Source organism: Carassius carassius, chromosome 42 (assembly GCF_963082965.1).
Source record: "Carassius carassius chromosome 42, fCarCar2.1, whole genome shotgun sequence".
Lineage (NCBI taxonomy): Eukaryota > Metazoa > Chordata > Actinopteri > Cypriniformes > Cyprinidae > Carassius > Carassius carassius.
The window spans coordinates 12,028,585-12,054,685 of NC_081796.1; the positions used below are offsets into that span (position 1 = coordinate 12,028,585).

General features: G+C 39.1%; 1 protein-coding gene across 1 annotated transcript in view; it reads right to left on the reverse strand.

Moving 5' to 3' along the window:
- Positions 1 to 21,922, reverse strand: part of LOC132124333 (POU domain, class 6, transcription factor 2-like) — a 114,500-nt gene extending 92,578 nt beyond the window's left edge. Inside the window, exon 1 of the mRNA XM_059535329.1 lies at positions 21,627 to 21,922. Coding sequence (XP_059391312.1) covers positions 21,627 to 21,903 — 277 coding nt within the window. The 5' untranslated portion in view covers positions 21,904 to 21,922. The remainder of the gene's footprint in view (positions 1 to 21,626) is intronic.
- Between the last annotated feature and the right edge of the window lie 4,179 nt (positions 21,923 to 26,101).

Below are 26,101 nucleotides of genomic sequence, written 5' to 3' on the forward strand. Positions count from 1 at the left end.
CGTTTAGTCACTGGCTTGATTCACTGATGCATAAACAGTATTAAACGATTTAGAAAGAAAGTCTGTGTAAAGTTGAATAATTAGCTACACATCAGAAATCACTGATCACAGATCAGGCATTAATGAACACTGTTACTCACTGTTTGTGGCGGTGCTGTCGAATCCATATCATAAAAGTCTGTTTGTAATGCCTGTGCTGACATTGTGACTGAATTATATGTAAATATTTGGGTGGGCAAAGCAGAGAAAGGGGAGGTAACATTTCTCTTTACAACGTCACAAAGAGGAGATTCCAGATCAGCCCGTTTGAGCTTCCATTTTCTCAAAGGCAGAGAAAGATAGCAAAATCTCGATTTACATAGATTAAAATTTTTTGAAACTTGGGGACCACATACATGCTAGGGGAAGTCATATTAATGTTAAAAAACCTCAGAAAGTGAAATTTTCATGTCATAGGACCTTTAATGTCAGTCCATTTCTAAGTTTCTTTTTCTGGTATTGAATGTCGTCATGTTCTACGTTGGAGTTCCTGACTGCCCTGTGTACACCTTTGTTTTGATTATTAAAGACTGCTTGTTTTAAGTTTATTCCACATTCTCCTCTTTCCTCGCTTCTACGAAGTGGCAGACCCATGACAATATGTATGTATATATACTTGTATATATACAGTACTACTATGTATATCGTGTCATCACACTGACTTGAATATAGTATCATTCAAATTTTTCATCGTCTATAATTAACTCATATAGCTCATTCCATTAACATCTATTTAACCATTCAGAAAAAGATCAGGCAAGGTCTCAGCTGGTTAATGCTGCTTTGAAAGGCATGTCTATTGGCCAAAGAAAAAACAAAGCAACTGACTTTAAATGGTTCCTCAGAATGACAGAGGCTTCTCTGAGAATCACCATGGTAACATATCCTCATTATTCCAGAGATCACTGGAGGGTAAAGACCTGTCTCCCTGGCCCTAATCTTCCGCACATACACCGATCAAACCTAATAAAAGTCTGTAATCAAGCTCCCCAGCACACTTATGAAGAACATCTGCTGGTGACCGCTCACCTGAGGAACGCCTAAACCCACCATTGTTTGGTTAGCGGTGGTGCTTTTAAACACCACAAGCTTATGATTAGTTCGTTCTGGTTCCCTCCGAAAGCCTACACAAACATAAATCTTGCTCGAGAGGAAAATTGTTCCAGAGAAGTAAAGTCAGTAATAAATGTGTTTTATCTCAAATATGAAATGATGTAGTTTAGACTTGTAGTTCTAAGACTTGTAATAGTAGTTCTAAAACAGCGTGTTCTTTTGTTGGATTATGAGTGAGATTGAGAATTATTGCTTTAATGTTAAGCTTCTTAAATCAATAATCATTTAAATACAAATAAAATTAAGTCAATTTAATTATATTATAATAGATATATTAATAATTAAGTTATTTTAAAATTAAATGTATTTAACTAAATGGATTTTTAATTAAAAGAAATTGCATGCACTTGTTTAATAATGTCTCTATTGTACAAATTTGATTTCATTCTATGCATTCACGCTAATTTATACATACACTGTGTGACAATACATGTACCCAGAAAGACACAGGGAGAGCGAGAGATCCAATAAATGGTATTTTAATAAGGAAAATCCAAATCGTAGTCAAATACAGCAAGGTCAAAACCAAAAAGACAGTCCAAACAAAACAAACAAATGAAAGGGACAGGAAAGGGAAACTCGGAATGCAAGATGACTCGGAGGACGAGCAGACAGGCAGAATCTCGGGGGACGAGAAAGTTGGACACACGAAGGGTAAGGACTCCATACAAACAACAGGGAAAGACAGGTATTTATAAGGAGGCTAATGACAATCAAGTGACTGCACCTGGTGCAATTAACCGGAGTGCAATTACTGTGAAGACAGGACCAGACTAGAGGAATTCTAGTGCCTACTGTGAAGTGCCTAAGGGGAAGTGAGCCCACTAGTGGACACCCAGGGAAACAGAGACTAGACAGTGTGACATTACCCCCTCCTCCACGGAGCAGCTGCCAGATGCTCCACCCGAACCCAAGGGAAAACCAAACAGACAAAGAGACCAGGAGGGAGGTGGAGCGGCGGAGGACTAGGGGGAGGGACGGAGGGCCAGATAAAATGGTAAAACAGAGACAAGACAACCAGGTAAAATGGGGAAACAGAGACAAGAGAAGTGCAACACAAAACAAGGAGTCCAGGAGGGTGATGGACCGGCGGAGGATCTGGGGGAGGGACGGAGGGCCAGGTCCTTAGAGGGAAACGGAACGACAGACACAGACTAGAAACCCAGGAGGAAGGTGGACCGGCGGAGGATAAGGGGGAGGGATGGAGGGCCAGGTCCATAGGAGGAAGACAGACAGAAAAAAAAAAAAAACACAAAAACATAAGTCCATGAAGGACATCACGTGGCGCCCACCAGGGCGGAGCAGAAGACCACCACAACCATGTAGTCAGGGCGGAAGCCCCCCAGGGCGGAGCAGAAGACCACCACAACCATGTGGTCAGAGCGGAAGCCCCCCAGGGCGGAGCAGAAGTCCACCACCTCCGTGTGGTCGGGACGAATGCCCCCCAGGGCGGAACAGAACACCACCACAACCGTGTAGTCAGGGCGGAAACCCCCTAGGGCGGAGCGGAAGACCACCACTTCCTTGTGGTCGAGGCCAAAACCCCCCAGGGCGGAGCCGAAGACCACCACCACCATGCGGTCGGGACGGACTCCCCCCAGGGCGGAGCAGAAGACCACCACGTCCGTGTGGTCGGGACGGATGCCTCCCAGGGCGGAACAGAAGACCACCACATCCTTGTGGTTGAGACCGAAGCCCCCCAGGGCGGAGCAGAAGACCACCCCATCCTTGTGGAAGAGGCAGAAAGTCCCCAGGGCGGAGCAGAAGACCACCACAACTGTGAGGCCGGACCAGCAGGAGGACGAGTCTGGTTGGGCAAGTCTGAAACATAGAACAAGAACATGTTAGGGGTAGCCTCCGTGGCCACAACAGGAACAGTCGGATGCTCAGAGAGTTCGACTGAGACTTGATGAGTCTCTGGAAGTTCCGCAGAGGCGAGGAGAGACTCTGGTAGTTCATCAGAGCCGTGGAGAGGCTCGGGTATTTCCACAGAGAAGTGACGAAACTCTGGTAATCCCATGGTGTTTATACTGGATTCCAGAAGATCGGTGCTGACTTGACTCTGCTCATGAAGACTATTGGTGACTTGAATTCTCCCATGAAGAACCCCGGTGACTTGACTCTGTCCTTGAAGATCACCAGTGACTTGACTCTGTCCTTGAAGATCACCAGTGACTTGACTCTGTCCTTGAAGATCACCAGTGACTTGACTCTGTCCTTGAAGGTCACCAGTGACTTGACTCTGTCCTTGAAGGTCACCAGTGACTTGACTCTGTCCTTGAAGGTCACCAGTGACTTGACTTTATCCTTAAAGGTCACCAGTGACTTGACTCTGTCCTTGAAGATCACCAGTGACTTGACTCTGTCCTTGAAGATCACCAGGGAATTGGCTTAACTCTGGAGGGTCCACGGTGACTAGCCCTGTTTCTGGAAGGTCAAAGGTGACTAACCCTGACTCTGGCAGGTCAACGGTGACTAACCCTGACTCTGGAGAGTTCCTGAGCACCTGACTCGACTCAGGAGGGTCCACGAGCACCTGACTCGACTCTGGAAGGTCAACAGTGACTGACTCTGGAAAGTCGACGGTGACTAACCCTGACTCTGGAAGGTCAGCGGTGACTAACCCTGACTCTGAAAGGGTCCATGAGCACCTGACTCGACTCTGGAGGGTCCACGAGCACCTGACTTGACTCTGGAGGGTCAACCGAAACCTGACTGAACTCTGGAAATTCAACGGGCATCTGACTCGACTCTGGAAGGTTAACAGGAACTAGCCCCGACTCTGGAAGGTCAACGGTGACCAACCCTGACTCTGGAAGGTCGACGGTGATTAACCCTGACTCTGGAAGGTCAGCGGTGACTAACCCTGACTCTGCAGGGTCCATGAGCACCTGACTCGACTCTGGAGGGTCCATGAGCACCTGACTCGACTCTGGAGGGTCCATGATCACCTGACTCGACTCTGGAGGGTCCATGAGCACCTGACTCGACTCTGGAGGGTCCATGAGCACCTGACTCGACTCTGGAAAGTCAACGGGCACCTGATTCGACTCTGGAAGGTCAACAGGAATCTGACTTGATTCTGGAGGATCAACTGGAACGTGACTCGACTCAGGATGGTCAACAGGAACCTGACTCGACTCAGGATGGTCCACTGGAACCTGACTCAACTCTGGAGGGTCAACCAGAACCTGACTCAACTCTGGAGGGTCAACCGGAACCTGACTCAACTCTGGACGGTCAACCGGAACCTGACTCGACTCTGGATGGTCCATGAGCACCTGACTCGACTCTGGAGGGTCCATGAACACCTGACTCGACTCTGGAAAGTCAACGGGCACCTGATTCGACTCTGGAAGGTCAACAGGAATCTGACTTGATTCTGGAGGATCAACTGGAACGTGACTCGACTCAGGATGGTCCACTGGAACCTGACTCAACTCAGGATGGTCCACTGGAACCTGACTCAACTCTGGAGGGTCAACCGGAACCTGACTCAACTCTGGAGGGTCAACCGGAACCTGACTCAACTCTGGACGGCCAACCGGAACCTGACTCAACTCTGGAGGGTCAACGGGCACATGACTCAACTCAGGAAAGCCCACTGTAGCTGCCATCCTCTGCAGTGGCTCCGGGCTGGTGGCCATCTTGTGCAGTGGCGCTGGATTGGTGGCCATCTTGTACTGTGGTGCTGGCTCAGCAGACGTGACGTGAACAGTCTTGGGAATCTCTAGGATCTTTGACAGCATGGAGAAATAATCCAAAAACGTCTCAGCGGCCATCTTGGGCGTTGGCGCTGAGCTGGCAGCCATCTTGCACCATGGCGCTGGGCTGGTGACCACTTTGTGCTGTGGCACTGTGCTGGCGTCCATCTTGCCTCGTGGCGCTTGGCTGACGGCCATCTTGCCTCGTGGCGCTGAGCTGGCGGCCATCTTGTGCTGTGGTGTTGGGTTGGCTTCCATCTTGTCTCGTGGTGCTGGGTTGGCGGCCATTCTGTGCAATGGTGCTGGGTCGGCGGCCATTCTGCGCAGCGGCGCTGTGGTGGTGGCCATCTTGTGCAGCGGCACTGGACTGGTGGCCATCTTGTGCAGTGACGCTGGCTCGGCAGACTTGCGCCTCCTTTCCCCTCTCCGTCCACACTAGTGAGACGGCGGTTCCCAACCGAACTCAGGGTCTCCGGTGGGCCATATGGGAGAGTGATGTCGGACCTCCTCTCGCCCACTCACTCCTGAGCGACCTCCCCTGGTCCCACGGAACACGACCAGGCGAGTACCCTCAAAGCCATTCCTCTCCCGCTTGGTGGCTGGAGAGGACATTGGAATAGACATACCGCTGGATCTCTGTCAAGGATGGAGTCCTTCTGTGACGATTCGTGTACCCAGAAAGACACAGGGAGAGCGAGAGATCCAATAGCTGGTATTTTAATAAGGATAATCCAAATCGTAGTCGAATACAGCAAGGTCAAAACCAAAAAGACAGTCCAAACAAAACAAACAAATTAAAGGGACAGGAAAGGGATTCTTATTTTAATGCACACACAATAATCATACTTAGTTTTGGATGTATTGCATTGTCTGTTCAGCATTATGAGCGTCAAATCAGAGATTAATAAAGCAAAAATGTGACAAAAACAAGATGTTTTGTATTATCACCAGTTTTTTTGTAATTGTGGGATGATCACATATTATCACAGGGCTCTTTTGTCTCCTTTTGATGTTCGAGATGAGCGACAGCACTAATGATGCTGCGACGACGCGCTTGTCTCAAAGTTTGGCAAATTACAAACATCAGAGGAAAATCTCCCATGTCAGACCCCATTATCATATGTTCACGAGCTCAATATCAAAAATGAAAAACAAAGCCGATCCCACGTCTAATCAAAGGAGTTGCTACGCTGTATAATTGATGAGGAGCATCACATTGACAGAGCACATGACAATATCATATATAAATAATGCTGGTTTAACTTGGCGAGTTGTGAATAAAATATCACATCTATAAGTAAAGCAGCAAAGCGTGTCTTTCGGTGTCTTTCATTGGTTGAGTAGGGAATGCTTGTTCCCTTTGCAAATAATAGTAAAGTTAAAACATTTTAGTTGAATGGGTTGTGAAAAGGGGGATCAATAATGAATTAATGTACAGGCCCCTCATCTCAAGGGGGTTTCACTTTGTTTTTTTCCCCTCCATGCAACAAAATTAAAAAGCAGAAGGAGGAGTGGTGGACGGGGGATTATCAACAGCGATTCACTCCCATTACCCAATCCCATTGTTCTTATGACCTGTTTATTAAAACAGCCAGTGCTTTAAGTGGATTACCCTTCGAGCGCTGAAGATATTGTATGACTAAAGTACTGATGCACACTCTAGCCAAGGATAATTTTTCCTGGTATAGATTGTTCTCCTTAACCAAACTAAATGCCATGTACTAGCAGCCGAACTGCTAGTACTAGTTATTGCTTGGGTTTAAAGCCTGAGGGTGTTTCGATAAACTCGCTTCTCAAGGCTGACAGACTTACAGTACACGGCATCCCAAAGAAACCACTTATCAAACTGCTGAGGTCCATCATGGATACTCAGCCTCTCTCACTAATTTATAAAGGTGTTGATAATTGAGAATATTTTGAAACATTCGTCTATCCTCCCGCACAGCATGCGGCGGGCGCTAACAGGCCATGTTTCTCTGCGCTGGTCAGACAGTGTCTCATTTGTAATCTCCTCAGTGTGGCCCTATCTACGGTAGGTTAAACACAACAGAGACCCAGACTGATAGCAAGAGAGAGAGAACCTCACCTACTGAGTCTGTATGTGCCAGCTCTGATGAAGTGGCTAAGACACCAAGAGGTCAGAGTTCAACTGCTTTTTTTATTTCTTATAAAAACCTCTTCAACACAGGGCTCAGACAGAGACCTCTGAAAGGTCTTATGAGATGTTATGTGCATCCTGTATATTTTATAAAAGAAGGGTGATTAGGAGTGTCTTAACTCTTAGTTATTTAACACAGTCTGTAAATCAACCTTGGTAGGCATTTGGATAAAAGTGTCTGCTAAATGAATACACATAAAAGTAATGTTAATGTAACTGGACATCCATACCTAAAACATGAGGAGCCAGTTAATGAATTACATTCAAATAAACAGCAACATTTGTTTGAATTTATCAGCATTTATTTGATAACAAAAACAGCAAAAGCAGTAATATTGCTTAATATTATTACAATTTAAAATAACGGTTTTCTATTGTAATACATTTTGAAACGTAATTTATTCCTGTGATGGCAAAGCTAAATTTTTACAGTAATTACTCCAGTCTTCAGAGTCACATGACCCTTCAGAAATTATTCTAATATGCTAATTTACTGCTCAAGAAACATTACTTATTGCTATCAATAAGTATTTTTTTGTTTTGTTTTGTTTTGGATTCTTTAATAGTTCAAAGTCCAGTATTTGGTGTCACATAATTCTTCAGAAATCATTCTAATATGCTGATTTGTTGCTCAGAAATAACTTCTTATTATTATTATCAATGTGGAAAACAGCTGTGCTGTTTAACATTTTTGTGGAAACAGAGATGAATATAAATATTCTTTGATGAATAGAAAGTTTAAAAGAATACCATGTTTTCGACATATAAATCTTTTTAATAGCATAATAAAAAGGCCTTTACTGTCACTTTTGATTAATGCATCCTTGCTGAATAATAATAATAAAAAAACATCTATTCAATTAAAAAAAACTGACTGACCCCAAACTTTTAAACAATAGCGTAAATATGACTTATTATAAATATACCATACAAACAAATGAATCAATTAAACAACTTCTGTTCCTTTGATTACTTGAGCGGTAAATATGTATGATTGATCAGCCCATTGCAGTGGGTCTACCATGCTCTAATTTCAATGCCGAGTGTCCCCCCTCCGCCAAGGAAAGCGTCTGCAAAATTACCCAGACCAGTGTAATTGTTGTCATCTCTTTAAAGTGCAGAATTGCTTGTCTAAATGTCGAGGGCTCATTTAGAGGTTGGCATTCGCCCCCGCAGACATTTATAATACATTGTTCCTTCCATAAAAGAGCAGTTTTAATACTTTCAAAAGGAAATACATTATGTCATAACTTGAGTGATGGTGAGAGATGCTATTTCAGGCTATTCAGAATCGACAGACCCCCAAACCTGATCTTGAACAACCCAGCACGTGTGTGTCCGCTTTGTGAGCTTTCATCTATTTATCATCTCATTCACTATCATGCAGTTAATCCAATTTGAATTACAAAGCACTCGGTAAGTGTGCCATTTGCTTTTGTGCCATATAAAAGGCACAGTGAACTGAAACAGGCCATAAATGTGTTGAGTGAATGATATTATCTGCATCATCTGTTGATCTAACCAATCCAACTGAAAGACATGTTTAGTGGTGTATTGATCTTTCCCATTCTGATCTAAATTATGACTAAAATTGAAGCCACTGTGAATAAAAATCATTAAGCCTGATGCAGTGACCTCTTTGAAAAACATTTAACTGTTCTGGCACAGAGTGTATTATTTGATTCATAATTTTGCTTCGGGCACATAACACACTTTAATTTTTAAGTACCGCTGATGTATTGTTGACAACAGGATCAATCAAAGTTAAAGCCCATGGAAGACAATAGATTGTATTGGCGCTACAGAGAGTTTAAAGTTTAAAACCCTCACCACATGACTGACAGGTCACATTTAACACAGTCCTAAATCCTGTCAATAATCAACCAATTGTGTTCAAATTGTGGGGTTACTGATTTTGTTAATGTGGCGGCTGAAACCAGGGAAACAGACAGTGATGTCTGGAATGGAATACCAGTCGATTGCTTACTGCATACTGCGTGGAAAACGCTGAATACTGCACACACACACACACACACACACACACAAAATGTAATTAACTATTATGTAAGAAATAATTATTTCAAACAGGAGCAGCCTGCATGATTTGACCTTATTGAGTGAGTGTAATCCATGTATAGTTTACAAAAATTAGGAATGCAAAAAAATATTGTTACTTAATTATTAAATACTTTTTTTTTATACTGTGTACATTCTAATGTTGCAGTAAGTAAATTCGCTTGCCTTGTAGCATTTTAAATAACTTAAGCATTTTATTTTGTATTTAATTTATTTGGAAAATATTATGTAGAATTCCATTATAAACCATTAACGGTTATCAGCTACTTTGTGACAATAATTATCAGCTTATCTGTATTGACCAGAACTGTTACCAAGTATCCCTAAAAAAAAAATGTGTGTGTGTGTGTGAGAGAGAGAGAGCGCATTTTTCATACCCTCCTGATTGACATGCAGGGCAATCCAAATATATTTCTACAAGATACAACTTTAACCAGTGTAAATAACTAACAGTAAATGGGTTCATCTAAAGCCCCATGAATCTGTATGACATGTCAAAGTACACTGCTTCTTATTCTAAACCTCCCTGTGGACATAAAGACTCTGAAAAGATGTTGAACTCTTAATGAAACAGGAAGGTGGTCTTTTACCAAAAACTCAATAAGAGCAAGCTTCTGATTCCCAGCAGCAGAGAGACATTATTTATATAAAATATAAAATAAAAGCTAAAAAATAAAAAACACTGGGATGGATCAATGTAGCTGAGAACTCTAGAAGGGGGAGAAACCGAAGTGAAGACAAAAGGAGAGAAAAGGGAGAAAAAAAGAATTAAAGCAGGGGGCAGTGGAAAGGGCATTTATGCTATTAAAAGAGTGAGAGAAACTCACAGAACCCATCTTTGAGAAAGGAAGGATAAAAAAGGCAAAAGAAAGACCTGAAAAAAAGAAGGACATGGTGTTGATTTTGCGTGATCTGAACATTAACACCCAAACGACCACATCTGTTGAAGAAGCCTTTCCTCCCTCTCATCCTCAGGCAATGTCAACTCGATTACCGCAGGGTTGAAAGAGACAAAGATCCATCCACATAACTCCTCATCCTTTTAGGCCCATCTGCAAGGCCAGGATCTGAGGCCAACTCTGCCTGAAGAAAATCAAACCCTTTTAGAGCGAAGACAGAAAAATGCCAGGGTCGCCATGCTTTTCACTGAAGCCGAGCTCTTCCTAAATTACCTTAAGCATATTTGTGGCAAATAGGATTCAGCCTACTGACCTCCAACATTGTCCGTCTTTGGCGAAAGGTCTCTCCTTATTTTGCAGTTTTTTTGAGGCGTCGATATGAGTGCATCCCGTTCTCTTTTTCTATACGTGTTCTATTTGGCTCTCATGTGGCAATTTAACCTGCGCTTTCTGACTTTTTGTGAATAAGGATATTAACAGCTATCTGCTCACAGTCAGGACAAGAAAATGAGGGACATTTTTCGCATTATGTTTAACTTGTCAGAGTAGAATCCTTCACGCTGTAAAGCTGTAAAAGTCTTTGTACTTGGAAGTAAAAGCTCATCTTGCACTCTCAAATGTAGACTGTATTCTTACAGCATGTTCGCTTTTCTTTAAAGTGCAAAAGTCACAGCTTGCGAACTAGCAAAGCAGTAGAAAAAAGACCACAACAAGAACAAAATTGCATATTTTGTTCATATTTCGTTTTCTAAAATATAAATATCTAAAATATAAAAAATGCAATAAAAAGATTATTATTTGCATTACAGTCTGAATATATTCTTCCACACTGTTCCTTTTACAAATATGTAATTTGCTTGCAACCTCAAAATGTCTGTATCCTCATACTACTTAGGACAGTTCAAATATTAGTTGTCCATGTAACTTATGTAAACATGTCATTTCTGTCAGTGTTTATAATGTGTAGAAATACAAGCAGGGTTTAGAGGAGCCTGTGGGGTGACAGCAAGAGCTCTGTGGATGGTGTTAGCAACACGCCAGATGCCCACATGTCATGGCCAGCACATCGCCCACTGACCCTAAGGCCATCCATCCCTCTCCGTAATGCAGACATCCCTCACTGCGCAAGTGTCTACATACAAATACAACAGACTTAAAGCATCTTGACATATCATACAAATTTAGATTAAAACATGTATATTTCAAATAAATTATATTCGTATTATTTTTATTTAATTTTGGTGAACTAATCCTTTAAATACACAAGAGAGTAAGGCAGTGTATTTCTTTATCACAATGGAACACCTAAAAAATGTTTTTATGTTTAGCAAGATTATGAAAAAACCCAATATCGTAAACTTCAATTGCCTTTTACAGTCTCACACTTCCTCCCCTCATGTTTATTTCGGCATCTACACATGGGTCTCTCATCTCATTCTCTCCCAGGTCACTCGGCAGCATCAAGAGACATCATCATAAACACAAGCAATCGGAGCGCGAGCGTGGCGAATCTCTCCAACTCCCCCATACACGCAAGGTCATCCTGCAACCTGTCTAAGCACAAAATGAAGGTTGCAGGGAAAGTCTGGAGCTTTGAAGCTCTAGAACTGTTTCTGTTCCACATCTTTAAATATAACAGGAAAAAATACATAAAAAAAAAAATACATTATAACTTCTGTGGATTGCCGGACGCAAACACTCACTTTCTTCTACCCCCTGATATACGCGCACAGTCATTCCTGGCTCTCATCTCCTCAATCTTTGGTTTCAAAGGGACGGTATAAGGCAGAAGAACAGGGGGTTATGTATTAGTACTGTTCAGTGCTCAAAGAGACTCCATCATAAATAATAAAGGGTCTGTGAAGGACATCCAGACTCTAGTTACCAGCTATGCACTGTGCCTTGTATCTCACCAGACAAACACAAGATTGTCATTTTTCATCCAGTGATGACCACCCTCTCTACCCGTATGATTAGTTGACGCCTTCAATTATCCCATGCTATGGAAGCAACATGCAGAGTGGTGGAGAATTTGTTTTGGGAATGTTTGTGATACAACATTCATCCATACCTCAGTGGAGAGCAGGTAACTGTTTGTAAATACTGCATTCTTTTTACATTCAGAATAATAAAAGAAGTGTTATTTTCTTTGAATAACTTCTTCCTGTTTTTTGTCAATAAATGATGGGAAATATGCGAGCACTACTGTTAAAATTAGGGTCAGTAAGATATTTGTTCTTTTTTTTTTTAAGAAATTCATGCATGTATTCAGAGAGGATGCTAATTAAAAGCAAATTAAATTGATCAAAAGTGACAGTGAAGTCATGTATGCTACAAATGGTTAATATTTCAAATAAATACTGTTCTTTAAAACTCTCTTTTCATCAAAAAAAAATGATTACAGTTTCCACAAAAATATTAAGTAGCATAGGTGTTTTCAACAATGATAATAACAAGAAATAATTTTTGAGCTCAAAATCAACATATTAAAACGATTTCTGAAGGTTCATGTGACATTGAAGACTGGAGTAATGACGCTGAAAGTTCAGCTTTGCATCACATGAATAAATTACATTTTTAGAATTTTAAATTTTAAATAATTTAAATAACACTGTTCATTTTAAATAATAATATAAACATTTTACAGCCTTTTTTAATAGATACAGCCTTGATGAACATAAATGACTTACAGACCCCAAATATTTGAATGGAAAGCTACATGGTGGTCTGAGTAAGATTCAAAACTGGTTTTGGTGCCAGTGGAACAGCATAACCAGCAACAACCTTGTCTTTCTGATCAAGTATTGAAAATATTGACAGGGCATGTAAAAAAAAAAAAAAAAAAAAATTATACTATTAGTTTTAACTGGACAAAAAAAATCGGGTAAAATAAATCCTTATTACTGCTGATGAAGCTGGTTGACCAAAGGAGGCACAATTACTGACAATTCTGGAATCTGAGGGTGCAAAAAATAAAAAATCTAAATATTGAGGAAATTCACCTTTAGAGCTGTCCAAATAAAGTTCTTAACAATGCATATTACTAATCAAAAATATATTTATATTTATTTACAGTAGGAAATTTACAAAATATCTTCATGGAACATGATTTTTACTTAATATTCTAATGATATTTGCCATAAAATAAAAATAAAAATTTTGACCCATACAATGTATTTTTAGCTATTGCTACTTAAATCATAACTTAAACAGCAACTTAAATCTGGTTTTGTGGTCCAGGGTCACATATGTGAAATATGAACAACGCCCAAAAAATTCACTTAACTAGGCTCACAAACTGTTAACATAAGACACTGCAAGGGAGTTTGGAAATTAACTTTGAGCACGACACAAGAAACATTCACTTCAATCAGTGAATTCTTGCGGAACAACCCAAAATATCTTCAAAAACAGCCCTCTGTACTATTGAGCTGAAAATGTCTTCCTCCATCCATTCCAAACTTAAGATGGAAGTGCCAATTAATTTCTTCTGTCCTCTCTGACCCTACCCGCAGCATATTTCTAAAACAAAAGTGGACCCTGGACTGCTCCTGCCCAACCCCTGCAACCCCCATTCACTGCTTGAATAGCATCTTATCTGCAGCCGCTGGCGGTACAGACGCATTAGCGAGTGGATTACACATGCTTGGTAGGCATGCATTAGGGAGATGGGGGCAGATCCCAGCTCAAAGCACCCAACTAAAGGCCTGAGCCTGCCCTATAATGAGATATAACTCCTGAGGAGAGGCACTCGGGGCTAGTGCGCTCTATTTAAAGAGGGCCAGCCTCATTTAAAAGACTGTGTCTGTGTCACTTTATTACTTAACCTGAGTGAGGCACATCAAGGCCCTTTTGCATTAGCACCAAACCCCCTCCTCCCTATTTTCAGCTAAGCTGATTTCACAAATATAAAGTGTGTGTGTTTTTCTTATTTGGAGGGCCTTTGAGGGAGTATAACAGGCTAATGTGCGTGTGCGTGCACATATATGTGCACAAACGAGGTCGAAAAGGACCAGAACAAGCAACTAATGTGTTTTGCTTGTGGCTAGCCATTAAAAAACTATTGTCTTCTTTAGATCTGCTTTATAGCTGAATCAAATTTGATTGATTAATTCTGCAGCATCTACACTGTTCCTGAACTGAATTGAATCAATGTTGAACTGACTTGAGGTGAAACATGCCTTCTGTAGAGCTGCTTATACCTAAAATTTCACTTGTTTCATAATAGATTTACTTTACACAGTTATTGAACTGAACTGAATGGAGCGGAACAATTAAACTATTACACTAAACACCGAATTTACACTAAAAACCGAACCGTATAAAGCACTATAAAAATGAAGGTGACAAGACTTTTAGATGCTCTGCATTACTTAGAATGACAGTTGATTGTCAAAACACATCTTCTTAGCTCAAAATAAAATTTTCTGACTCAAAAATGTGCGTGTTCCACTTGAATGGTACGTTCTCCTCTTAAAGAACAGTGCATTGAGTCATAAACCTTCTCCCTCTTCTCTTGTCTACAACAGATACATTTTCCTCTCAAACTCTCCGTCAATTACACAAATCAATACACATTTCTTTTATCATTTCACGACTTTTTTCCCCGTTCTCTCAGCTGAAGGTGATGCCTGGGCTGGAACGTGTCCTCCATTTCGGCGGAATCGGTATAAGTGCTGGCCATTTGGCGTGGACGTTAAGTGTATGAAATGAGTGGCCCTGTCTCTCTCTGGTCCTCTCCTCCTGACAGGCTGATGATAGAAGCGTCACATCCTGGGCCCGAATAAAATGCAAACTGACAAGAGACGAGGCTTTGGTGGCTGAATATAATGCCGGATTGTGCCTCCGAGTGCCTTATTATCTTGTCTTGGGATGCTGGAGAGGAGGCGGGTCTCTAAGAAAAGAGTAGACAGCCACTGTACATACACACACAACACATCACCTATTCTGTGAGTAAGAGTGAAAAAAACAGCAGTTTGGCCTCCTAACCACTGCTTTTGCAGCTAATATACCTGACAATAAATAGGGACGGGGTTGTCGGGGATATTTGCATGTGATAGCTGGAGTGAAACCTGGAGAAATTAGCTTTTTAAAAGGTGGGGGAGGTTGAAAAACACTGGGAGTTGAGAGTGAGAGGAAGATGAAGGAGAAATATGTTATTCTGAAGTTGACGGCCTTAAATTTTGTCATAATCTTGTTCCGAATGACACAAAAAAAGGTTTAAAGCAGACAGTATAAACAGGCGGCTGAGAATTAATCAGCCTCTTTTATCATAAACCCAACCAGAGCACAGCTGATGAATTGGTCAATGTTTTTTAAGTCCTTTTTTGAATAAAAGCAGTTGGGTCTTATATATATATATATATATATATATATATTTTTTTTTTTTTTTTAAGTACATTGTTTGTGTGAGTATGTTTCAATGTAAAACAAGATATGCATAAATATATATATTAGAATTCAAAGATATTTCTAAAGCACTTTTCTTTCATCAGCACCTTTTAAAAGTAAACAATAAAGCTTACTTCCAAGGAAATTCAGTGGCATTCAGTTTAAATCTACTCTACCACATAAAAAAAAATGTTCGATCTATATATTTCCCTCTCTCCATTGTCCTCGCAACAAACTCTGGTCATGTTTTCTTTGGGAGCTTCGACAAAGAGTTAACATCTTTCCCTAAAGACTGAAAGAACCCACAGAATGTTCTATCCGCGTACAAAGAGAGGTCCATCATATTTTTCATTTTCTCTCTCTGCGGCCCTTCATACTCACCCCACCTACGCCCCCCTCCACATCCCCTTCAACTTTTGAAAGCAAATGTCAAGGCCGGCCTTTTGCGTTTTTGTGGAAATTAGACTAAACATTTGTCCATACATGCACAAGTGATTCTTTGATGAAAAACATTTAGGAGACGTTCTTGTTATCATCACCTACACTCAGTAGGTGTTGAAAATCAGCCTAAGAAAGAGATGAAAAGAAGTCTTTTAATGTCCCCATCCTCTTGGTCAGATCTTTTCAAACAGGGAATGCAAAAGCTTACTCAATGCCGTGGATCAATTTGTCGAGAATCAATCGAGTCGGTAGAAATATGTATTGCACTTCTGTGACATTTAAACGAACAGAACCTCCTTTGAGGGCAGCAGAATATGATTTAATCAAACAATGCCTAGTCGTAAAAAAGAAATCACTTCAGTATAAACACTGCCTCTTGAATGTTCAATATAAAACTTTAAATTGAGATTGTAAGCATTTAGAATATACATTTACATTTACATTTAGTCATTTAGCAGACACATTTTTTTCTCCAAAGGGACTTACAAATAAGGACAATGGAACCAAACAAAATCAACAAAAGAGCAATGATATACAAATGCTAAAACAAGTCTCAGTTAGCTTAAAGGGTTAGTTTACCCAAATATTAAAATTATGTCTTTAATAACTCACCCTCATGCCGTTCCAAACCCGTGAGACCTTCGTTCATCATCGGAACATAGTCTAAGATATTTTAGATTTAGTCCGAGAGCTTTCTGTCCCTTAATTGAAACTGTGTGTATGGTATACTGTCCATGTTCAGAAAGGTAATAAAAACATCATCAAAGTAGTCCATGTGACATCAGAGGGTCAGTTAGAATTTATTGAAGCATCAAAAATATAATTTAAATTACGACTTTATTCAGCATTGTGACGCTGCTGACGTATGACGCTGCTGACATGTTATATTTGTTATTGGGAATAAAGTCGTAATTTTTGTTATTTTTGGACCAAAATGTATTTTCGATGCTTCAATAAATTCTAACTGACTTGTGCACTTTTTACATGTAACATTATAACAGGCATCTTCCTATTAGAGACCAGCACGATCGCGGGACCCATCACAGCAGAGTGCGGCGCAGGAAAACTCTTGAAGGGCGGGTAGAGACTCGTGTGTGCGGAATGCGGGAGAATAATTAGGGTGTGCTCACACTAGACAATCTTAAACCCCATAGCCTGGTTGGTTTGCCTAGTGTGATCGCTCCGTTTAGCAGTCCCTGGCTTGGTTGGAAGAGGTGTGCAAGCCCGTAGTTCACTTATATATAGATCAGAGCACTAACCATGCCAGAGCACAGATCTTCTGATACATGCAGCATGATTGCGTGAATATTTCTAAATGGCAAAAGCGATAGATCTGTAAAGCAATATATTGTGAAAGGACCATTTGTTACTGCATCCCATACGACTCAGAATAATAAACCACAAAGTTAACAAAACAATGCACTCCACTGTGCTGAGCGAGAGCGCTTCTTCCCGTGCTACCAGAAACTTCCTATTTCCCATTTATGAAGACGTTATTACAAGCTTGTTGCATTCTTTTCTGTAAAAAATAACTGTGGACAGAATAATTTGATTGGGAACATCCCCTCCTGTGACCCAAGATTAGTCTGTAAGTGTATTCACAGCCAGTGAGCAACGGACTTTCATAATATAAAAAAACTGCGTTAGCGGGCAATAAAATAATTATCAGTGTTAATCAATTAATGCATTAATGCGATAATTACATGTTAACTTGCCACCCTAACATATATATATGAGTGCGAGCGGTGTCAAGTAGCAAAGCATACGAATCCCGCTACCCCTAGTTTCATGGGACATCTTTTGGCTTCACGGCCCAACAAGATATATATATGATGCAGATAATATAAATGCACTAAGTTTAAACTAAATGGACCAAGTACTGTAAATGCATCAAGTTTGGTGCATTTTTAACTTAAAACACACAATATGGTTCAGATTGATTCTAATTAACTGATTTATTTTAATGTATTTTTAATGATTGTAATTATTTCAAATATTGGTTATTATATATATATAAATAATAGCATTTGATGTCAAATAGAGTTAAATATTTGACAAATAATTATTTTATTCTAATTAATTTTAAATAATTTCATATTTTAATGTATTTATATGATTTTAATTATTTCAGTTGTGTCTGCTTTCATTATTTATAATAAAATATTTTCTAAAGCTACATCTTTAACAAATATGCACTCACACACACAGACACATACATATATATTTGATGGCGAAGTTTAACAAGAAACATTTAATAAGTAGCCTACAACAAAGTTCAAATAAAAAGAAAAATACAAAATATCATAATATGCACTTCTTATTCCTGTTTTTTCACATATTTCATTCTCAATTCTTTCTGTAACCAAAGATCAATGACCTTTCAGACATTTCTCTGATGGGCACCTGTGCCCAAGGACAGATTCAGCCATGCCCCGTTTGCTCGGAGCAGCCCCCTGGCGCTGCCCACGGCCCATAGCTGCTGTAGCTCTCACATGGCAAGAAAAGAGCAGGGATGCTCCATTTGGTGGGCTTAAAAAGAAAGACCAATCTTGTTTTTTAATAATGTTAAATATAGTCTGCCCACATGCTAAAAAATTTGAAATGTATTGATTCGATAAAAAAGGGAATTCTGAAAAAGAATGTGCCTACATCCAAAATGTGTGTGCGTGCATTTTGTCTTTGTATAAGCGTGCATAAAAGTGCGATTTTACAAAAAGAACAGATTGACAGATAGACAATGAGCTGTAAAGATAAGCATAAAGAGAAAAAGCAACAAGCAAACAAAAGCAGGTTTGATGCTTATTAAAGAAAATTGTAACATTGGCATTATGAAACAGTAACTGGGCTTTTCTTGCCTTGGGATATTCTAAAAAATTCATCAGACTGACAGCGGGAACCACAAGACTGATCAGAGCCTGACAGACTGATTCGGACGGGGATCAGACACAAATGGCCCGCTTGCCAACACCCCCCCCCCCCCCCCCCAACCCAACTCCCAAAATCAAATCAGCAAAAAGACGTGACACACCATCACCGTGGTGACAGCCAACACCGCAGTCTCGCTCCCAAATCCATTCTCTCCAAAAATTCAGTCAACAGAGTTCTAAACTATGCGCTCCTCATAAACACACACATGCACTCTTGTTATGTGTGTTTGCTGTACATAAGGAGGGTAGCTGATGTTTGATGTATAATTCATCTCAAAACACCAAGCAATACTCTTTATTCTGTTCTTTTAATGTCTAATGTAACATAGCTTCAGTGATATCTCAAACCGGACTGTAGTGAGGATGGAGTACCTGAGTCAATTAATCCAAAGCAAGGTTATTATAGAATGAAAAAACAATATGAATCAGCAATAATGCTTCATAATTCATCATTATGACCTTTAAAAAATATATGTTAATCATTTAGACTTGTGTTTAATACAATAATGTAATGAATTGGAAAATTGTATAATTCTGTATTATCATACACAATGGTAATATTCTATAATGCAGTGAATAAAAGCATGTATATTTCATGCATTTATAAAAAAATGAATTGTTTGGATTTTAATGTAGTTATAAAAAAGCCCTCTGATAGCATTATAAGTTTATTATGATTAGGTAGATGGCAGGGGATCGAAATCTTTTAGCATTAATGTAATGCTGTTAGTTCTAACATAGAGAGCGATAGAAAAGCTCCCTACGGGGATCAGTGAAACTATGAACACAGACAAGAGGAAGATGCAGTCACAGCTACTGAATATCAAACCTGAAGCACAGAATCAAGCCTGACTGTCTGACTTCTTTCCGTATCTAGTGAAATATAATAAGCTTCAGAAATATGAATGTGATGAATTGCATATAACAGCAGAAAACATTCAAAGCTGAGTGCAAACACTTCTAAAGCATTTAAGAGAGAAGGTCACTTTATTAGGCTTGATTTTCAATAAATAAGTTATTCTTATCACTCCTTTTTATGCATGCACATGATGCACTATTTAACATTTATTTAAAATATTGTACTGCATCTCTGAGAACATGATGGCTGTCTTTTACTAATGTAATTTTGGTGTGTTGTGTGCATGTTGGCACACAATGTGTGTTTCTATGTTCTGTCATAAAAAGACGATTCTTCAATAAGAATAAACTGTTCTGAATTCAGTATTATGCACATAAAATAAAAGAACAACATAAAATGGGGTTTCTTTTAGAAGGTAGAAGATTATAGAGCAGAAAAGGACATGCTAGAAAAAACAAAAAGTTATAAAAATCTTATGCAGTGTGTGTTACTATAGGAAATAAAATGCAGGTGAAAAATAAATTTAAGTTTGGAGTCTATAAACTCATTAGCAGGAATCTGAGCTGAGAAAATTGCAGGCTGTTTCTGACACATGGTTTATGTGTTTCTGACTTCTATTCAAATTGAAAAATTAAATTCTGTCTGAAAGAAGCCAGCGGCAAAGTTTCACAAATCTTAAAGTATATCATTAATGTTGCAAATTTGACAACCACAGCAAATAGTCCATCAATGCATGCTGAATCCAAATGGTCTGAAACTTGTCTTTTCACATGCTATCACTGCTGAGCAGTTTAAGGATTTCTAGGCTTTATTCCTGATAAACAAGGTCAGAGCAATCATTCTGACTGCAAGGAACCTCAAATTTTAACACAACATGCAAGAACACTATTTTAGGATGTTAATTAAATCCAGCATTTTAAGATTTTTAAATATATTTTGTGCCAGCACTTATCAAATATGCCAAAATTCGATAAAGTATGCTCAGTTTTTTTTTTCAATTAAACTTCATCTAGCATTCTGGAATATTAATGATATAATTAGAATATATTATAATCATAATATTCAACATTAGTATAATATTATAATAATCAACATCAATATAAAATTACACACACACACACACACACATTCATAAATGCATAGAACAACTTAAACATAACGTAATTTGAAAAAAGTATTTAAGAAGAAGAAGAAGAAATCTGAATGATAAATAAAAAATAATACAAATAAATAATGCTAATAATGATAATGATAATAATATTGACTGTGTTGTTTTATTATCATAACTACGACATCAAGAGTCTTTTAAAGAGATTCAGGGTATATGTTGCTCTTCATCAAGAATGTACAATTCAGTCTGCTTAGATTTTAACTCCTTGTGAGGCCGTGGAGCCACAACAATCACATTCCTCTCCCTCAGGTCTCTTCACTTTCTCTCATTTTATCTTCAGCCTAAGCCAAGGAGATCTCAAATGTGAAGAAATGTCAACCTGTATGACAGATGAGTGTGTGTGCGAGTGTGTGTGTGTGTGTGTGTGTGTACATTATATGTCTCTTGTTGCCTATTTTCCCCAGATTCTGTCACATTTTTCTGCTTTATGAACACCAAAAAAAAAAAAAAAAACTGGTCCCCACATACCGCATGGCTGCACCCCACCAGTATCACAGGAAAAGGACACTTCCTCCACAAGCTTTCCACAATTTAAATTTAATGGATTTGACTTTTCAGACTGTTAAACTTTATATGTATGTAAATACTGCATTCATAGGGACATATTTTGAGGTCACTCGGCATTTAAAGTAAGAGAAGAGGCACAAATACCTTCAATCTCCAACTTCACTACCCCAGATCCACCTACACGTGAACCACATATTTTCCTGCTCTGATCCAGCACTTTTTTTTTACCACAGCATTTTGCAAAAACAAACAAACAAACTCATGCTCTCCGGTGTTAGGTTCCCCAGTTCATGACCCCGGGTGTCATGTACAATAATGAGGACAATGAAGGCTGGACTCACCATACATCTTCTCCTCCGAGTCTGTGTCAGCTGACAGCAGCAAGGGCTCCTCGTTGAGCTCGCTGTCTGGGCTGGCCGCTCTGTCGTCATCCCGCAGCTCGCAGGCGTCCATATCGGCACGCAGGGGGAGCAGCGGTTTGCTCAGCTGCCCTGTGATCATCGGATCCTGGAGGCGAGCGGAGGAAGGACCAGGTCGGGTGGACAATGGGGTGGTGGGGGAGGCAAAATAAGTGATGTTAGCTTTGGTGCGCACAGGTTCACTCTTTGTGTGTCTCATGCACACACATGTATGCTCATTTGCTCGCTTTCTATCTCTCTCTCTGCTTTCTGAAACTCACCAACTCTTCTAACACTCTCTATGTTAGCGTTTGCTCTCTCTCTCTCTCTGTGTCTCTATTTTCTGATGGCTGTTGTTGCTGGTTGTAGTGCTGAAGAGCCCTCGTGGATGGCAGAAATTTGAAAAGAGTTTGGTTAAAAATGCTCCACTTGTCAAATGACTCATTTTTATGAGTATCACCAAGAGCCATCAGCACTAAAATAGAACACTTAAGTTACATATAAATGTGTCACATTTACAATTACTGTTAAATGCAAAAACTTTTGTTAATTTAAACAAAACAATTATTTTTGCTTGACAAATGTGACACATTTATATGTAATAATGCATATATATGTATATGCATTAATACTTGAACTAAAACAATCATGAAACTGCTCTTTGGGTCATCATATCTGATTAGATGAGGACATTCAGTGTTAATATTGAGAGAATATGCTAATTAAAGTTGAATTAAGTGGGCCATTACATTCTCAATGAAGTGCATATGCTTCTTTCTATAAGAATTAATGCTTCAAATAAATTGCTTTAAATTAAACAATAAAGGACAGAATCAGAAGAATGATCAGCATGATCGTTTTAGTTAAAGCGTTTTTTTAAGTATTTAATATAGAGTTTTTCAAAAAAATATTACTAACACTTTCTGTATGATTTAAGTACAATAAAGTTAACTAAGTAATTAAGTCGTCAACTTTATTTATATAGCGCTTTTAACAATACAGATTGTGACAAAGCAACTGAACAGCATTAAATAGGAAAATAGTGTGTCAATAATGCTAAAAGGCAGTTCATCATTGAATTTTCAGTTCATCATAGAAACAAGCAAAAGTTATACAACAAGAAACTTACCAGTAGGGTTATTCCAGATTAAAGAGAAAAATATCAGAATTTTTATGCTCCAAAAATGTAACTTTGCTAAAATCCACGAGCAGTTAGAGCATGCCAGAGTGCTGGTGAGATCAGTCAGTGCATGCTTGTCACAAAGCCCCAAAACCAGTGTGGGTAATGCAGATACATCAAGTGAGCACTGCTGGTGCGAGCCTGGGATTGCCTCTGGAGACTTGCTCGAGATGTCACCTCTACTCTCTCTCTCTCTCTTGTGTGCTTCAGAAGTACCTCCCCCACCCCTTCTGATGGCGAGACACGCAAACAAATGTGTAGACATATGGAGGGCAAAAAAGCTCCTTTTCTCTTTTTATGCTCTCTTATTTAGAGAGTAATTTCTGCACATGAGTCTGAAATGGGGGCTACGTGATCCAATTGGATCAAGCCCCGTCACAGGATTTCTGACCCACTTAATTCTGCCCCACTTCTCTTCCTCCTTGGGGTGGTCGATGAATGGCAGCCAGTGGGGCCTCTGTTAATGTGCTTATCAGATGGAGTGTATGAAAGTTTGATATGACACATGATAATCTATGAAAATGTTAATCAATAGGAATAGTTTAAGCTGCCATTCGCGGTGCAGCCCGCTTGGTCAATACTCATATGCTTTGCAACAATGTCTCTTGTGATCACTTTCCTGGAGTTTTTCTCAGTGCACTTAAGCACAAGTGACTCACCGATGTATCAGTGCACCCCTCTATCTCGGAACAGTGCTGAACGAGGGAGCTTCTAACGCTGCATTCATTTAAGGCATAACATCCATCCTTCCCTCCTCCCATCCCTTCTTTCCCCTTTGAGCTGCCTGATAGGTCCAGTGGAGGGCAAAATTAATACCTAATTGAATTGTGAAGTCATCAAAATAATCAATACTTTTTTATTATTTATTCTTTACAGTCTGTTGACTGAATGAGAGCTGTGAGAGGCCGAGGGAGAGTGTGTGTGTTGGGCGGGGGTGGGATTGCTGAGAGGATGCAATACAATGTAATTTTCACCATTGGCTGTTAGAGAAGAGAGGTTACAATAAAACAGAAGGAACATTTACAATAAAAAGAAAGAAGGAAATGCTTGTTTTCACCACGATTTTAGGATGCCAGAGTGTTGCTATTTAGGTGCTAAGACGATGATGCACGGGGCAACTTGAGAATTAACAAATACTTTGATACTTTAGATCGGTTGTGGGCCCTGTGTCTCACCTGATTGCCCGTTGATGGCAACATTGCTCAGAAAGTGTATCATCAGCCTAAGGTCTGAAAGGTTAGTGGTTGCTCATCTTGTATTTTTTTACAACTTTCTATTTTTGAAAGTATACTGTAAAAAATGCATCAATGTTTCCATATAAATATTAAGCAGCACAACTGTTTTCAACATTGATAGTAATAAGAAATGTTTCTTTTAAAAAAACAAATCAGCATATTGGAATGATTTCTAAAGGATCATTTGACACTGAAGCCTGGAGGAGAGGCTTTACCATTACAGAAAAAAATTACATTTTAACATATATTAAAAAATATATATTTTTTACTTTTGATCAAATAAATAAGGCCATGGTGAGCAAAAGAAAATATATATTTTTTACAAACTCTTACCAAACTTTGGAACAATAGTGATTTTACATTTAATCTTTTAGTTTTAAAATTTCATTTTAAACGGTTGTTATTGTTTTTGTGCAATATTTTATAATGGTATCCTTTTGTCATTTTTTTCTCAAAAGAAAATAGTATCATACTACAAACCGTGTAAAGTCATAGCATCTATCTCAAAGTCCCACCTTCTCTCGCCCTCTCTTTTTCTCCCCAGTCTCTCTTTCACAGTTAATTACACTAATGAAACAGGGACTCCCAGCACAGTTCTTCATGCCAAAGAGCATATGTGAAGGGGCCTGGGGAGTGTGTGCTCGTGTCAGTGTGTGTGTTTGGGATCGCCTTACTCCCTCTCGGCCACACAGGAGGAGAAACAAGAAAAAGCACTCGAGCCCCTCTGACTCTGAGGGTCATTTCTGAACCTTTTCCCTCATAAGATATCCATGCTAATTGCTAATGGCCTTAGCTGCAAGAGTCTCTGTAGTCCCCCGGGGCTACAAAAAGGGTCTCAGAATGGTCCAAAGACCCCTGGCTAGCCTTCTTATCACACTTTCCGTGTATATATATATATATATATATATATATATATATATATATATATATATATATATATATATATATATATATGTAAGTATACTATATATGAAATATAAGTATATACTCTGAAAGTTTATATAACAGGGCTGCAACAACTAATTGATAAAATCATTGATAATCGATAATAGAAATAATCAACACAAATTCACATCTTAATCGACTGATCATGCATTATATGCAGAAACATTTATCAGTCACGTCACTTAGCAGAAGGGAATAACGCATTTCTTTGGAAAAAACGCAGCAGAGGACACAGAGTGCTCGATCCAACTTGTCCTAAACACACACAAAAAAGCTTTATATAAAGAATTTCAAACAAAAGTATATATTGTAGTTTAAAGTAGCTTGCCATTCCATAGGCTTTAACAGTTAGGATGCCCTTTAATGAATTTGAGACAAATTTTCCTCAGGGTATAATGTCAACCAGTGCATGTGTGCCACACAGATGAAGCACAATAATTCTGGATAAAACACACATTTGTCTAAAACATTGCTTGTTAAAAAATAAATGTATGCTTAAAATTCTACATGGAAGAAGTATTCATCTTTTTATGAGAGCAGAATGGAGTATGCATGTAACACAGTTACCTTCAGATGAGTGAATGTGTCTGTTCCTTGTACGAGTTAACATGTAGTATTTTTAATTTAGTGATTTTAAATGTAACCCATCAGCTGTTTTTTGGTTTAGAATTTTTATGTTTGTTCTATTTTTTGCATAATGCATTCACTGCTTACTGTACACAGGTTCAGTCACTATAGCTTTCCAACTGGACATCTTTGAAGGACAACAATAAGTAATATGTTGAACAACACTTTTTTTATGGATTACAATTAATTGATTTTATTAAAATATATATATATTTAATGTGATTATTCAAAGAAATAATCAACAGATTAATTGATTAGCAATATACTCTTTAGATGCAGCCATAGATTTTCTGACTTTCATAATAAAAAGTGGGACAAGTTAATAATCTTCATCATTATTATTTGTACATTCTTCCATTACTTCCATACAAGGCAAGGAGGAACTAATGATGCTTTTCTAGCAAGAGACAGATATGCCTATTATGACAAAG